At 43.5% G+C, this 16,952-nt stretch overlaps 2 protein-coding genes and 1 long non-coding RNA gene across 4 annotated transcripts in view; 2 read left to right on the top strand and 1 right to left on the bottom strand.

Moving 5' to 3' along the window:
• Nucleotides 1-16,632, bottom strand: part of LOC311047551 — a 137,777-nt gene extending 121,145 nt beyond the window's left edge. The window contains exon 1 of the long non-coding RNA XR_014601015.1: nucleotides 16,567-16,632. This is a non-coding gene — a long non-coding RNA (uncharacterized lncRNA). The remainder of the gene's footprint in view (nucleotides 1-16,566) is intronic.
• irak4 (interleukin-1 receptor-associated kinase 4) overlaps nucleotides 1-16,952 on the top strand; it is a 273,859-nt gene that overhangs the window by 172,307 nt on the left and 84,600 nt on the right. The window lies entirely within an intron of this gene.
• tmem117 (transmembrane protein 117) overlaps nucleotides 1-16,952 on the top strand; it is a 124,391-nt gene that overhangs the window by 94,009 nt on the left and 13,430 nt on the right. For both annotated transcript variants that reach the window (XM_084060287.1, XM_084060288.1), the window contains exons 5-6: nucleotides 2,755-2,852; nucleotides 9,184-9,343. In XM_084060287.1, coding sequence (XP_083916413.1) covers nucleotides 2,755-2,852; nucleotides 9,184-9,343 — 258 coding nt within the window. The remainder of the gene's footprint in view (nucleotides 1-2,754; nucleotides 2,853-9,183; nucleotides 9,344-16,952) is intronic.

The following is a 16,952-nucleotide window of genomic DNA, read 5'->3' as shown; positions in this document are numbered from 1 at the left end:
GGGGGGGGGGGTTACATACAATTTATTCAACAAGGCACTTTAAGACGATGACCTCTGTGTCTGCAGGGAGGGAGAGAGAGAGAGAGAGAGAGATAGATAGAGAGAGCAGATTTAAAACGTGTCATCGGCTGATGAGCCGAACAGGAAGAGCTTGTTTTCAGGATGCTGCTGATGCAAGAACAAAAAAAACGGGAGAAAAAAAAATCAATGGCTGATTGGCAGATCCAAATCCTCCTCCGATATGAGATACAGTGCGTGTCTCTACACCCATATAGTGCCTTATTGATGCATCATGTCTGTGCGCCGTGAGGCATGTTCTCATGAAAAGGATCTGGATTTTCATAGCCGAATATTAAATACCGGCTCCGATAGCACATTGCTGCCCATCAAAGGCAATTGGCCTCGTCTCGACTATGTTTAACCCTTTAAGACCTGGAACGCATCTGTGTCATTTTTTGATTTGAGCTAAAAAGCATTATGTACACTTTCGGCTATTCAAAAAATAGCAGATATACAAGCTCATAGCGCGGCACAAGTGCCGCGCTATGAGCTTGTAGATCTGCTATTTTTGAAAAATCATATATATTTTCAAATCTTGAGATTTTAGTTACAAAAGCGAACATTTGTAACTCAAATCTTTGCTTCTGGGGGATTCAACAGTTTTTTGAAAAAACGTATGTCGCCATAATATCAGTGGTTCTTTTTTCCATGTCAAGAACCCCCAAAATTACATGTATTTGGCCGCGGACCCCCATCTAAAAATATATGTTCCAGGGACCCCCGGAAGCAAAGATTCGAGTTAAACATTTTCGCTTTAAAACAATATATATTAAAAGATTTGCACACATTTTCACGATTTTTCAAAAATAGCAGATCTACAAGTTCATAGCGCGGCACTCGGCGCCGCGCTATGAGCTTGTATATCTGCTATTTTTTGAATAACCAAAGTGTAAAATAATGCTTTTTAGCTCAAATCAAAAAGTGACACAGATGCTTCTTCAGGTCTTAACCGGTTAATGATCGACGGCGTCACACGTTAGCTCCGACAAGATAAAGGCATTATCCAAAATTGATTGTGATGCCCCACTGCCTTTTTGCCCAAAGGCAATGATACGCGAAATGCTTTCACACGCATTAATAAAACAAGCACGTAATCCGTGATGAGCTTTCGACCAGCCCTTCGGTTTTGCACTTGAAACATGTGGGACAGACCGACAGACAGAGTAGCTTATACTGTACGCCAGCTGCTGCCTGCTGCTGCTAACAACCAGTGTTGTCAGATTTTGAGAGAGAAACAAGCAACCAGGTCTATGAAAACAAGAAACAAAAGAAGCGACTACAGGCCACGCGAGACCTTTAAACCTATATACATCGGCTATTTGAAAATAGCCGGGTGGCAAGCCCAAATAAGCAACTACAGAAAAATAAGCCCAAAGTCACTTATAATAAGCGGACATGGCAACACTGCTAACAACACTAAGCTGGTATCTCTATGGGCATGTCAAGCACAACAGTATGCTTTGTAATACTGCAGGTTACAATGTCACTGCTGGGTGGAAACCTTGTATGTAACCAGGGACGTGCACAGATAGACTCTAGGTGGTGCTAGAGCACCTGCCCTTTGCCCTCTTGACCAGAAGTGGCCTTTTTTTTTCAGTTTGCTTCCACAACGCCTCGCAGCGCGATCGGCTTGTAGATCGGCTATTTTTTGGCAAAGAGGTATAGGTGTAGAGGGAAAAAAGAGCAGACCAAGTAAACAAAAAAAAGTATAATTTACTTGAGCACCTGCCCCTCAAAATGTCTGCATGCCACTGTCCAAAACCATTACTATTTAGGAAATGGGGGAAAATAACCAATGGATCCAATGTAGTTATTATTATTTAGACACAAGCTCTTGTTAACTTTATGGGTTGAATATTTATAAAACCCCACAGACAGACTTAACCACTTTCACCCCAGACTGAGTACCTATTTTGGGCATGTCAATAGGCAAAACTTCAGTTCCAAAAGTAGCTCAGAATAGCCGATCTACAAGTCTACAAGTAGATCGGCTATTTTCTCTACTTTTGCATGACGCTGTCATCTGACAAAGTATAAAATAGGGCATTTATTCATGAACAAACAAACAAAACAAAACATAAATAATAAAAACGATGAAATATGGAGATAGAAGCTTTCTGCCAGAGAGTGATGAAGTGACGCCAGACTCAGAGTTATTATCAGATGTTTTAGACTCAACCTTATTTTTCTTAACAGTAGGCTATGTGTATGCAGAATCTGTGTCAGTATTGAAATGGTAAATAATAGTATAGTCTGCAATGTAGAAGCCAAGTCATTGACCACATGGCAAGCAACCAACGTAAAAGAACAAGAACCAATATGAAACAAAATCAATTTAACATAAATACAAGATTGCTTTATTTGTAATTTTGTTTTCCATCTGCAAGCAGCTTGTGGAAAAAAAGGAAATTATGTTTCTCTTAGTTAAACACAGCAGAAATTCATAAAAGACTAAAATAGTGCAGAAAAAACAATCATAACCAATTGTCAACAGAATGTAATTTCCTATGTTCTCTCAGTAAGACTCAGTAAGAAGTCTAACACATAACATAATGTATTCATCTGCTTAAGTTTGAGTTTAATTTTCCAAAACAAATGGGTGGATAGTCTGACTTCAACTGGGTTTACTCTCTCTCCATTCCCTTGTACAGTATACATAAACAGTAACACGTGTTAATCTTTTACAATGTGCAGGTAACAGACATGATGCTGCAGGCCTCAAACTACCCAGACTGGGGCAAAGCAGCCAGAAGGTTCTGGAAGAAAGGCAACACCAGGATCATTCTGTTCTGGTAGGCATTTTACCTACTTTTTTACATTTTGATTTCATTTTCATGTATTTGTTTTTATTTATATTTGGAAGAGGGACAGTACTGTATGTATTAATGTACAAAACATATGACGCAATGTAAATACACAAGACTTAGTAAAAGATGCACATTTTCATCCGTAGTTCCCAACATAAAAAAAACATACAAGATGAGTCATCAGTACAAGCAGACACTCTTCTGGCTCATTATGACATGGATAAAGTGGGTTTTTGTGTATGGATGTGTGTGGGTGTGAAATCAAGTACTGTTATGTGTCTGTACATACTGTATAGGATTTTAGAGAGCCATAGTCTAGCTTGCGTAATATCAATTAGCCCATGATTAACCACCTATAAGCCCAATGTCTATACAAAAACAGCGTATATTGCGGATCTACAAATAGGGATGCCAGGGTTAATGTTATTAACTCTAGGTGTGTGTTTGTGTGGTGTGGTGCAGGCTATCCGTCAGTGGTGGAAAGTATATGTACAGTACTCAAGTACTGTACTTAAGTACAATTTTGAGGTACTTTGCTTTTCTGGAGTATTTCCAATTTGCAATACTTACTCCACTACATGATCTCAGAGGCAAATATTGTGTTTTTTACTCCATTACAACTATTTAAAAACTTTAGTCACTAGTTACTTTGTAGATTTTGATTATCATTACAAAATAGCTGATCTACAAGCTCACAACGCATCGTAAAGCGACGCGTTGTGAGCTTGTATATCTGCTATTTTCAAAGGATTTTGATACATTTTATACATTTGAAAACTTGTGAAATGGGACCTTCTGCATAACGAGTACTTTTACTTTTGGTATTTTAAGTACATTTTGATACCAATACTTATGTACTTTTACTCAAGTACATTTTGAATTCCAGACTTTTGATACCAATACTTATGTACTTTTACTCAAGTACACTTTGATTCTGGACTTTTACTTGTAACAAGAGTACTTCTACATTGCAGTATTGGTACTTTTACTTAGGTAAAAAAATCGGAGTACTATCCGTGCGTGCATGCATATATACGGCATGTGATGTGTGCTTTGCACCCATCAGCATAAGTGTTAGGTGCCTTGCGCAGCCCCTTGTGGGGTTACACGCAGTCGATAGCCGTGTTAATCTTCCCCCCACTCAGTGTCAGCACCTTTAATTAGGAGAACAACGGGGAAAAAATCAATGGACACGGCAAGGTCACAGGGCCAAGCCAAACTCCTGCCTCAAACACACTTCACATATCACCCAGCAGTGACCCTTAAATAACCGCTAAACAAACACTGCACTCCATGTCAGATATGGCCATTACTCGTAGACCGACATGTACATCCACTTCTCCTTGATGTATTACATCAGTAGCCCAGGGGTCCCGCAGGGGTTCAATCTCACAAGCAGTTCAGTGCCTGTCCGTCAAATATGATATGCGAGAAAAAAATAATCCCCCGGTATTGGTTCATTTTACAGTCAATGTGCGTGCAGTGAAGCCATCGAAAAGATTCGTGACGTCTATAGGGTTCGATTTGCTGGGGTGGGGGGGTGGGGGGTCCATACCTGCTTTAGATATCTCCCCTCTGATCATTCATTTTTTTATGGCGGGTTTGGATAATGTTTTATCCCTGCTTCTGCTGAATTAAATACATGCATTTCCTTTTGGAAAATCTAGACCATTGGTTCTCAAAGTGGGGTCCGGGGACCCCCAGGGGTCCTTGAGGGAGTTCCAGGGGGTCCCCAGCTAAATGATAGATTAGGCACCAAATGGACCCTTATGGGTCTGTACACTCTCAGAGTTACATTAACGTTGATTTTACAATATAAATTGGGGTCCCAGAGATAGAAATGCCATTAAATGGGGGCCCGTAGCCTAATGCATGTCAAACTGGGGGTCCTTGAAATCAAAATGGTTGAGAATCACTGCTAGAGCTGTAAAAATCTTCTCTTATGGGGGGTCCTGGTTGGCTTATATTTTCAAATGGGGGTCCGCGGGCTAACAAGTGTCAATTTGGGGGTCCTTGACATGAAAAAGTTTGAGAACCACTGATCTAGACTGATACGTTTGAGATTTATTCACAATTTTGGCAAAAGTTGTCAGAATTTGTCATCTACTTAATATCCATTTTTATTCAGAAATAGTGGAAAAATAGCCAATCCACAAGCTCACGAGTCATGATGCAACACCTTGTGAGCTTGTAGATCGGCTATTTTCACTATTTGTCATACGAAGTAGTATATCGCTGCTGTCGGCCAGAAACCTTGTATCTCCAAGTTTTAAATTGTTACGTTTTTTTCGTAAATGAATGCCCTTACTTCATCACACAAGAGCGTGGCACAAAAATAGTGAGAATAGCAGATCTACAAGCTCAGAACGCCTCGCATTAGGAGACGTAGTGAGCTTGTAGATCGGCTAGTTTCACTATTTCAAAATGTGTTTAAAATAATGATAATAAAAGGAACGGTTTTGAACATACACGTTTTCCATCTGACAACGGCGATATTGCGCTTAAGACCTGGAACGGTCTCATTTTTAGATTTGAGCTAAAAAGCACTATTCTACACTTTGGGCTTTTCAAAAATAGCAGATATACAAGCTCATAGCGCGGCACCGAGTGCCGCGCTACGAGCTTGTAGATCTGCTATTTTTGAAAAATCGTGAAAATGTGTGCAAATCTTTGAATATATATGTTTTTAAAGCGAACATTTTTAACTCAAATCTTTGCTTCTGGGGGGTCCCTGCCCTGGAACAAAATATTTTGATGGGGGTCCGCGGCCAAATACATACAGTTTTGGGGGTCCTTGACATGAAAAAGATTGAGCACCACTGATATAGAAACAAACGGTTTTCAGAAAACTGTTGGGATTTAGGAGACATGTTGCATCGGCTTCAGGTCTCAATGGGATAAGTGGCCAAGAAAATGTCCCAGCCCCCCTGTTTTTTTAACAATTGGAACCCTGTTGACATCCAGTCTGATATACTGTACGTACGGACAAAGGGTGGCCGAGAAAGTAGACATGACAAACTTCAAAGACAGTTTAGGCCCGCCGTGTCAGAACGCTTCCCACGGAATTGATTTGCTGTCCATTACAATTCAAGAAAAGGAGAGGGCCGTCTTCCACAAGCCTTTGTCTTGTTATTGACGGACGCTCCGTGGAATTGGACTTTCACAATCAATTTTATTCGGATTTTTGACAAGACATCATGTGAAATATACTGCACCTCCGCTTTGAAATATGATTGATGAAAGTGCTGCCGGTACAAACTGGATACCAATAAAAAGCACTGAACAACCCCGGTGAATTGTAAGTGACATTGCCAGAAAAGCAGTGGTGGAAAAAAGTATTCCAATTTTTATTTAAGTAAAAGTATGAATACTGCAATGTAGAAACACTGCTAAAAGTCAGGTCATCAAATGTACTTGTGTAAAAGTACACAAGCATTGGCATCAAAATGTACTTAAAGTACCAAGAAATAGCAGATCTACAGTACAAGCTCACAATGTGTCGCAATTAAAGTGACGCATTGTAAGCTCGTAGATCGGCTATCTTCAAATGGCAAAAGTATACAGTAGGCTGAAGTGGTTAATGTGTGTTTTGTAATAATAATCAAAATACAAAGTAACTAGTAACAAAAGTTGTCAAATAATTGTAGTGGAGTAACAAGTAAAATATTTGCCTCTGAGATGTAGTGGAGCCGAAGTAAAAAAGAAAAAAATCCTCAAATTTGTACTTAAGTACAGTACTTGAGTAGATGTACTTAGTTACTTTCCACCACTGTGAACAACCCTGGTGAATTGTAAGTGACAGTGCCACAAAAGTCATTCATGTGGAAGAATAAGCATGCCACTTTGGAATATTAATCCTCGCCCGCAAAAGTGTTTTTAGCTCCTAATTGAAATGGGTCGGTGCGGCCATAGCCGTCTGCAAGGCCAGCCACTGTGTGGCAGGATAATGTGCGGTGGGACGGTAATCGGCGAGTGACATTGAAACAGATATACAAGTGAGGGAAAATACAAGCTTTTTTTCACCGATAAATCCTGCTTAGATTTGGGGAGAAATGTTCCAGTAAACACAACAAAAGCAGAATTACTGCAGTGAGAGATAAACATGGAGAGTCCAAAAATCCTTCATTCATGTGCGACTATATCTAGGTTACTTTGTAAAAACCCTGTTTTTGTTCCTGAAGAGGGAGAGTGGTCAGCCCTTTGCTTTTATTGAGAGGCAGGAAAGCTGAGAGGGAAGGCGCAGAAGGAGCACTTTGTAACCCGGTTTTGAAAATTGCTTTTGAAAATAAAATGTGAACTTTTCAAAGCCATCAGGAAAACCACAGACAGATAGATGCTTTTAAAATGTTCCTCAAAGGAGGAAACCACTCACAGTACCCACTTTCAACAATAGATGTATTAAAAGCTCTCGACTTAATGATTAACCTTGCAGTCAGTCAGCAGTAATGGTGGTGGTGGTGGCGTGACGGACGTGTGGACATTGTTACATCTACCTAGATGATCTGTCGCTTAAGTTAAACCGAGCTAGACCTGCCTCTGCTGCCTGTGAAAGGCTTTTAGTGCATCATTCATCAAAATGTCTGTCCACCACCGTGGTGCGTCCGGTTTTCCTGAACCTCTAAATACAAACACAATTGGCCATGTTCAGGGGATGGAAGCTGGACAGGGAGGGTGATCTTTGTCCTCACTGTCTGTCATGAGAGCCAGTAGATCAGTGGTTCTCAAAACTTTTCATGTCAAGGACCCCCAAATTGACACTTATTAGCCCACAGACCCCCATTTTAAAAGATATGCCTGGGACCCCCTTAAGAGAAGATTTTTACAGCTCTAGCAGTGATTCTCAACCATTTTAATTTCAAGGACTCCCAGTTTGACATGCATTAGGGTTAGGCTACGGGCCCCCATTTAAATGGTATTGCTATCTCTGGGACCCCAATTCATATTGTAAAATCAATGTTAATTTAACTCTTAGAGTGTACAAATGGAACCAAATGCACTCGTTACGGTCCATTTGGTTCCATTTGTACACTCTCAGAGTTACAGACTCTTAAGGGTCCATTTGGTTCCTAACTATCCATCATTTAGCTGGGGACCCCCTGGAACTCCCTCAAGGACCCCTGGGGGTCCCCGGACCACACTTTGAGAACCAATCCAGTAGGGTACAAGAGCAGTGACAACACAGACATGTGTAGGGAGGTTAATTCGAGTTTAACGACCTTGGTGAGGAGAGAAAACAGGTAAAACTAATTGGCTACTCTAATTCATTCACACAGCTTTGAAAACAGCTTGTACTGAAGTTAAATAAGGACTTCTTCAAAGTGTGGATAGTTTGACCGGGCTGAGAATTCCTCACCTATCACCACTAGAGACCTGCTTTACCTCATTTGAGATGGACAGCGCATTTGAGTCAGTGCCTTCCTTCATTAGGTTGTTTCTGAGAGTTACAGGGTTCTCCAGTACTATAATATTTGACCGGGAGTGACTTTCGCTCAAGTAATGGAGCTGTGTATCGCCAATGTAATCACCCACTGTCCAAACCAAATTGGATAAAATTGGTTTTCCTGACCTCTCAACATGCATTTTCTGTTTAATAAAGAACTGGAGAGACATGGAGACTGTTACTGAACAATCACTCTATAGCAATGTATTATCATAATATAGAGCTATTTAACACTTATTTTAACCAAAGAAGATCACTTACCCTACCTTTAACCACGCAGAAAAATAGCAGATCGACAAGCTTACAACCGATTGGCTATTATCAGCAAAAGCTTTCCCCACAATATCAGAAAACTGAAAATATACTAGCATAGAGCCCTGAGGAACTCCGCTCAACCATATGGGGTTTAAAGGGAGACCTGAATTCATGGATATCTTTTTGTTTGATGATGACCGTCACCGGTTCCAGGCAGGAGACTCAAAAGAGTCTCCTTTGTGTTGCCTACCGGAACCGCTGCCTACCGGTCCGCTGGTCATCAAATTATTGACTTAGGAATGCGACAAAAACAAAATACCCATGGTCGCTATATCGCCTCAGAATAACGTGTTCCTTCCACGCGCTACGTCCTACCGGGGAAACTCCCCCCTGTCAGGTGACAAGAAGGTCAGTTGGCTCTCATGCATTGAAGGAGGCATGAGCTCGGCCCTGGGCTCCCTAGGCTGGTGGGGGGAGTGTAGCGCCCAGCATCACTTAGAAAATTGGCACCGGGTGGAAAAAAAGGGTCACAAAATCGTGGGATACAAAAAAAAAAAAAAGAACTATCCCTTTAAGTGGTTAAATGTGCTTTTTACAAATCATCTCTCTCTCTCTATGCAGGGCGGTGCTGATCTCCCTCACCTCCGTGGTGCTTCTGGTGATCAGCACAGACTGGATCAGCTGGGACAACTTGAACAGGGGCTTCCTGCCCAGTGACGAGGTCTCCAGGGCCTTCCTGGCGTCCTTCATCCTGGTCTTTGACCTCCTTATTGTCATGCAGGTATAGCCCACCCCCTCCCCTCCCCTCCCCTCTCCTCCACACACAGTCCCCCGTGGCCAATTAAAACAGGGAGCTGCCTGGGACATGGTCCTGGCATCGCTCCGTCACATGGAGCCGCGCTGCGCTGCGCCGTGGCTCACAGGCCTGTTTGATCACTCCTATACTGCCGTTGACCCCAGAACAACGACTGCACTACGCCCAAAGATGGTTAATTTATGACGATACACACCATCCCGATTGGAGCCATGCACTAGAGGCGACATGGTACACAAATTCTACAATTGTTCTCCTAAGTGGGCGCTGTCCAGTGTTGATTTTGTCGACTAAAACTATGACGAAAAATGTTCGTCGACTACCTTTTTTCACTGGCGAAAACTCAATAAAAACTCAATAAAAACTAAGCTACGATGACTAAAACTAAGACTAAATATATTGACAATTTCGTCAACAAAAACTAGACTAAAATGTTAGGGAGGGACGAGTGGAGAAGATATCCAGTAGAACTAAAAGACAAGTTATTTTTATGTTTGGTTGTGCTCGGGTGTTGCGCTCTGAAAATAGCAGATCTACAAGCTCACAATGCGTCGCAGCCTCTAGTAGTCTCTGGACTACGCCCAGAGACTGCATGCACACAATGCACACACAATTCAAAGGAGCTGTATTGGCATGAGAAAGCAGACTTTTACATTGCCAAAGCAAGTGTCAAAATATAATAAAAACAATTTGAGAGGAAAAATGGGGAAAGTATGCACAGTTGGAGGGGGTACAGCACTGTGTTTAACAGAGCTATGTCACATTGCGTAGTTATATGTTATAAATACAGGGTATATAGCTTTTTTGAGTCAAATGTTTACTGTTTACTGCTCTGTTGTGTGAAGTAGGTGTATGTCAGAGGTCCACTTGGTACAGATTGTGTGTCTCTCACTCACACACACACACACACACACACACACACACACACACACACACACACACACACACACACACACACACACACACACACACACACACACACACACACACACACACACACACACACACACACACACACACACACACACACACACACACACACACACACACACACACACACACACACACACACGCTTGTATTGCTATAGAGGATCTACAAGCCAGCAACGTTGTGGGCTTGTAAATCTGCTACTTTCGTTTGCATGATACTGGAATGTAACTAAATATAAATTAGGCATAACACCGACCGTAACCCCATAAACCTAACCTCCAAAGGCCTAATCCTATAACCTGAATCATTTCCTAATTGTAAGCCTAATCTAAACATAATTTTAACCATAAAACAACCATTTCTCTTGACCAGGAAAATTGTCTTCTCAAAATTATGGTTTCTGAAATTCTACTATGCTTTTTGGGGACATTAGCTTTTCACAAGTATACTAATACACATACACACACACACACGCACGCACACACGCACAGCGCACACACAGGTCTTGTGTACAAGCGGTTGTTTACTCTGTTACATCTCTCCTCTCGAATCGACCCTTGGTCCACTCTGTGGACTTTGTTTTCCTCCCCTCCTCAATGATGACTCATAAGATTGGACTTTTTCTCATTTTTTTCTCCTCTTGGTCTTTTTTTCTTTCTCATCCAACGTCCTCCTCCCTCCCACAGGAGGGTACACACACACACACACACACACACACACACACACATCAATACAAGCCTGTGTGTCAGCGCCTTATGAATATGCAAATGTGTTTGTCTGGGCAAAAAAATACACATAGCTGTGTTTTAAACAAGCAGAGAGAAAGAGAAAGAAAGAGACAGGGGGGAGAGAGAGGGGGGGAGCGAGACAGGGGAGACAGAAAGACAGAGAGACAGAGAGAGAGGATGGGAGCCAGAACCAGGGGCCAATGGTGTGCGTGGTTTGAAAACAAGCCTATACTTCAAGCCTAGCTTTTCTCTCCAAACAGCTTTAATGAACACATCGTCTGTGTCGGGAAGAAACCTCATGTGTCTAAAACTGTTACTTCTCAGGATTCAGGAACAGCAAAAATAGCACAAAAAAAAATTTGCGTTACGTTTAGAGCTTGTAGATTGGCTATTTTTGCTACTTGTGTGTGACACTGTTGTATGACGAAGTACGGCATTCATTTATTTAGAGTATGGAGATGAGGTTTCTACGCAACAACGACGAAATTTCAGCAGGCCCTAGTTTGTAAGTTCTATATTAGAGCTTCGGTTCTCAATATTTTTTTTACTAGCATACCGTTTCAACTCTTTTTTTCCCCCTTGAATGAATGCCCTATTTCGCCATACTAGTATCGCACAAAAGTAGAATGTAAATAGCAGATTTACAACCTCACAATGTGTCACTTCGTGACGCATTGCGTCATTATTTGTGATACATTCAACAGAAGGTACATTAAATATCTACTGGTTGAGGAACAGTGTATATTAAGACTCACTAGAGGACATTATGTTCATGCTGCTAATATTTAGTATCCCCTTAAAATGTGCATTTTTCCCTCCGCTGATTATGTGAATTACCAAGAGGCTGCTAAAGCAGGAGAGCTCATCTTCTAGAGAGAGTATTATACTGTAGTCTAACTAATAGCATCCCTCCACACAGTATTATACTGTAGTCTAACTAATAAAATCCCTCCACGCAGTCCCAAAGGACACCATTACAATTCCCAAGGCATTTGGGATTGCAGGCAGCGCTACAGTAGGTACACAATACATGGTTTAGAATCAATATCACGATTATTAGGAAAATGTGCATGGATGGACAATTTCAAGATTTTTACAAAATGTTCAAAAAAATAGCAGATGTACAAGCTCACAGTGCAACACAAAGTGACATCACTTTGAGAACCACTGCACTATAACACAGTGGTTAATCAAAATAATTTAGTCGATTATAAAACAAAATATATTAGAATTTATTTTGTGTCGATTGAATTGAAGAGGGATGTATAAGAAATGGAAAAAACTAAAAACTGATTAAGCTACATGAGCAAGATTAAGATGGTTATTGGTTCTAAATATGTTTTAATTGCCCAGTCCTAATCATGGATGCTGCATTCTTTCAGTTCATTGAGTAATCACCCTACCTGAGTCCTGACTTCACTTTACCTTCAGGTAGAGATGTTTATCTGATACATGTATGCACACGATTATTAGAACATCACTGTCAGAAACCTTGTAACTCCATATTACATTTTTTTGGGGGTAGTTTTGTAAATGAATGCCTTACTTCGTCACATGACTATCGTGCAGAAGTTGCGACGCGACGCGTTGACGTGCCCAAAATAGGGAGGAGTATTGAATTAACATACTCTACCATACAGATTGGACAAAATAGCATTTTATTCATTGAAAAAAAGTTGCATTGTGAGGTTTTAAGTCTGTCTGTGTTTTTTTTTGCATACATATTCTAGGCATAGGCAATGCCCCCCCAAATGCCCTGACTGCCCCACCAAACTTGATGCTAAAAAAAAGAAAAAATGTGTGATATGAAATGTGAGCTTACCATAATCAAAGTAATCCTTAATCATATTCCATCATGCATCATTGCACAATTCAAATAATTCTCCGCCCTGATTTGCCATGGGCAGTGTTGCCAGATATTGTGAGAGAAAGAAGCCTAGGAAAACAAGCCCAAAAGAAGCAAAGTAGGCGAAAAAAAAACAGTTGACTTCCAATCCACAGCTGTTTTCGCGTTTGTGGAGACGCATCTGAAGCCGACAGTCCCAGACGGGGCTGTACAGCTAGAGGGTTTCTCCGCGTTTCGCGCTGACAGAGACTTCGAGGCGGTAGGGAAGTCGCGTGGAGGTGGATTAATGTTCTTTGTAAACAATCGCTGGTGTTCCGACGTGACAGTGTTGCAACAATACTGTTCTATTGACATTGAGTCTCTCTTCATACTCTGTCGCCCATTCTATTCCCCCCGTGAGTTTAATGCGTTCATCCTTGTGTGTGTTTACATTCCACCAGATGCTGACGTCACCACAGCAGTAGACACACTGACAGAACAGCTGTCGGGGGTGGAGCGCAAATACCCGGACAGTTTGGCTGTGGTGCTTGGGGACTTTAACCAGGCTCATCTTAGCCGGGCTCTCCCCAAATACAGACAGCAAGTAACATGCGCTACCAGGGACATGAACATTCTTGATCACTGTTATTGCACTATTCGGCAGGCATACCATTCTGTCCCCAGGGCTGCGCTGGGCAAAGGAGATCACCATCTCATCCATCTGATCCCTCGCTACAGGCAGAGATTAAAAATATCAAAACCTATAGTGAGGAGTTTCAGAGTGTGGTCCAGTGAGGCAAAGGAGAGACTCTGTGCCTGGTTGGAGAATGCGGGCTGTGACCAGGACCTTGTTGAGTGGGCGGGGCCTGAGGCTGGAAACAATCTGGATGAATACACTGACACTGTGACATCATTCATCAGCCTCGGTGAGGAAGTGTGCGTTCCTCTCCGCTTCAGGAAGATCTACAACAACGACAAGCCCTGGTTTTCAGCCCATCTCAGGAGGCTGAGGTCAGAAAAGGAGGTGGCCGGGCGCAGCGGTGACGTGGCTTTGTTCAGGCAAGCCAAGTACAGGTTTGCCAAAGCAGTGAGGGAGGCGAAACATCGCTTTTCAGAGAAGCTGCAGCAGCAGCTCTCTGAGGGGAACTCCTCCTCGGTCTGGAAAGGCCTCAAGACCATCACAAACTATAAACCAAAGTCGCCACAAGCGTCCGACAATCTCCCCCTGGCCAACGAGCTAAATGAGTTCTATTGCAGATTTGAGAGAGAGGTTCCCTCCCGCCCTCTCCCTACACCCCCCCAGCCACAACCACTACCCCCGTACCCTAGTGGGCCCCCCTCCTCCCCCCCCCCACCCCCTCTTTCTGTCACGGAGAGAGAGGTGAAACTGCTGCTCGAGAGCCAGAATCCCCGGAAGGCGCCCGGCCCGGATTCTGTCTCCCCCTCCGTCCTGAAGCACTGTGCTGACCAGCTCGCCCCGGTGTTCACCAACATCTTCAACGCCTCACTGGAGCTGTGTCATGTCCCAGCATGCTTCAAGGCCTCAACCATCATCCCCGTCCCCAAGAAGGCCAAGGTCACAGGCCTAAATGACTACAGACCCGTCGCCCTGACCTCTGTGGTCATGAAGGTACTGGAGCGCCTTGTCCTGGCTCATCTGAAGCGCATCACCGATCCTGTGCTGGACCCGCTGCAGTTCGCGTATAGAGCAAATCGATCCACGGAGGACGCCGTGAACATGGCTCTGCATTACGCCCTACACCATCTGGACACCGCCGGCAACTATGCCAGGATCCTGTTTGTCGACTTCAGTTCGGCCTTCAACACTATCCAACCATCTATCCTGGAGCACCAGCTGTCCCTGCTGCAAGTGCCTGCCTCCACCTGCAGGTGGATTACGGACTTTCTTACCAACAGGTCTCAGCGTGTGAAGCTGGGGAAGAGCATTTCCAGCTCCAGGTCCACCAGCACCGGTTCCCCGCAGGGCTGTGTCCTGTCCCCTCTACTGTTCTCCCTGTACACCAACAGCTGTGTTTCCCTCCACCCGTCGGTCAAGCTCCTCAAGTTCGCCGACGACACCACCTTGGTGGGCCTGATCTCCAAGGAGGACGAGTCGGCCTACAGGAGGGAGATCGAGCGGCTGCGCAGGTGGTGCAGCAGCAACAATCTGGAGCTAAATGCCCAAAAGACAGTGGAGATGGTGGTGGATTTCCGGAAGAAAGCAGCCCCTCCCCCTCCCATCATGCTGGGAGGCACTCTGGTGAACTCTGTGGAGTCCTTTAAGTTCCTGGGCATTACCATCTCCCAGGACCTGAAGTGGGAACTGAACATCATGACCCTCCTGAAAAAGGCACAGCAGAGACTGTTCTTCCTGCGGCAACTGAGGAAGTACAGACTGTCAAGGGCTATGATGACCCGTTTTTACTCGGCCATCATTGAGTCCATCCTCACCCACTCCATCATCACCTGGTTCCCCGCTGCAGCTGCAAAAGATCTCGTCAAGCTGCAGCGGGTGATTCGGTCCGCAGAGAGGGTGATCGGCCGTCCCCTGCCCTCCCTCAAGTCCCTGCACGACTCCAGGGCACTGAGGAGGGCAAGAAAGATCATGGCTGACCCCTCCCACCCTGGCCACGGCCTCCTCACCCTGCTCCCCTCTGGAAGAAGGATGCGGTTGCTGAAGGCCACCACAGCACGCCACAGACTCAGCTTCTTCCCCTCAGCTGCCAGGCTGCTCAATGAGTCTGGCTTCCCTCCTCCCCCGCCCCCAAGGGCCACTGAAACCTGACATTGGCAATGACATTGCACTACTGAACACTATGGCACTTTATATTATCTATTTCTTGCACAATGTTGTTGGTGTTGTTGGTATTTATGTTATATATGTGAAAAAAGATTGAAACACAATCATGCATTGTCAAAGCAAATTCCTATGTGTATTACACAATGGCAAATAAAGGAATCTGAATCTGAATCTGAATCTGAATCTATAGATAGAAGATGCGCTTTTCCTTGATGTTTTCTTCTTTTACAGAGATGCTGGTGGACAGCCCAGACCAGCCTGGCATGGCCAGACCATTATCACTGAGCTATTTTTATTTTCGTCTGGTTTCCAGCAGCGTTGCCAGATTTTGTGAAGTGAAACTAGCGACCAGATCTATGAAAACAAGCCCAAAAGAAGTGACCAGTTTTACCACCCCTATTTTACATCAGCTATTTGAAAATAGCCAATGTACAAGCTCACAGTCGCAACCCGATGTGAGCTTGTAGATCTATTTAAAAAAAAAAAAATCTTTAACAACCCCAATCTTGTATGGGGGTACCTGGCACCAAATCTTTTCAGATGGGGTCGATCCGCAGACAAATACATTTGTGGGTTTCCTTGACATGAAAATGTTTGAGATCCACTGGTTTTAAACAACATTAGGAAGCAAGCCCAAACTACACTTAAGAAACAAGCCCCCCCCCCCAAAATAGCTACCGACAACCACCAATATAACAAGCAACTTTAGAGAAAAAACTAGCCCAAAGTCGCTTATAATAAACACACTTGGCAACACTGGTTTCTTGGCTATAAGCCCAGACCATAGACCGTAAAAAAAATATGGACAATACATGTCAATATTTTCCAAAGCTCAGAGTGCCAATGACGTGTAACACGTCAAAACAGTGTTTTCAGCGCTTACGCTAGATGGCGCTCTTCGCCAACCTGAGTGATCCTATGACTTCCGGAGAAGAGAATACCCGGAAATAACGTGATCACAACAAACCCAGCTCCGTGCGATCTAATGTTAAAGGATTTAGGTCTGCTTTCTTGTTTTTTTCTGCGTTTTTGGCGAAAACAAGCTATATTCAACAGCCCATAAGGGAAATCAAGCCAAATCAAGTGTAAAGTTCGGCCAAAAACCCATCCGCCTGAATAGAGCCTAATTGCTTCTCCAACCAGCAGGGGTGAAACAGCGGTGAAACAGAGATACAGGCCATTCATATGAACTGTCACACTTCCTATATAGCTTCAATTTACAAGCCGGATGCTAGCCCCTTGGCCCAGACCAGCTCATTGAGTGGCCTGCCAGCCAGGGTCACCCGTCATCT

The sequence above is a fragment of the Gymnoscopelus microlampas genome, assembly GCF_963454915.1.
Source record: "Gymnoscopelus microlampas genome assembly, chromosome: 6".
Classification (NCBI taxonomy): Eukaryota; Metazoa; Chordata; class Actinopteri; order Myctophiformes; family Myctophidae; genus Gymnoscopelus; species Gymnoscopelus microlampas.
This window is presented reverse-complemented; position numbering and strand designations above follow the sequence as displayed.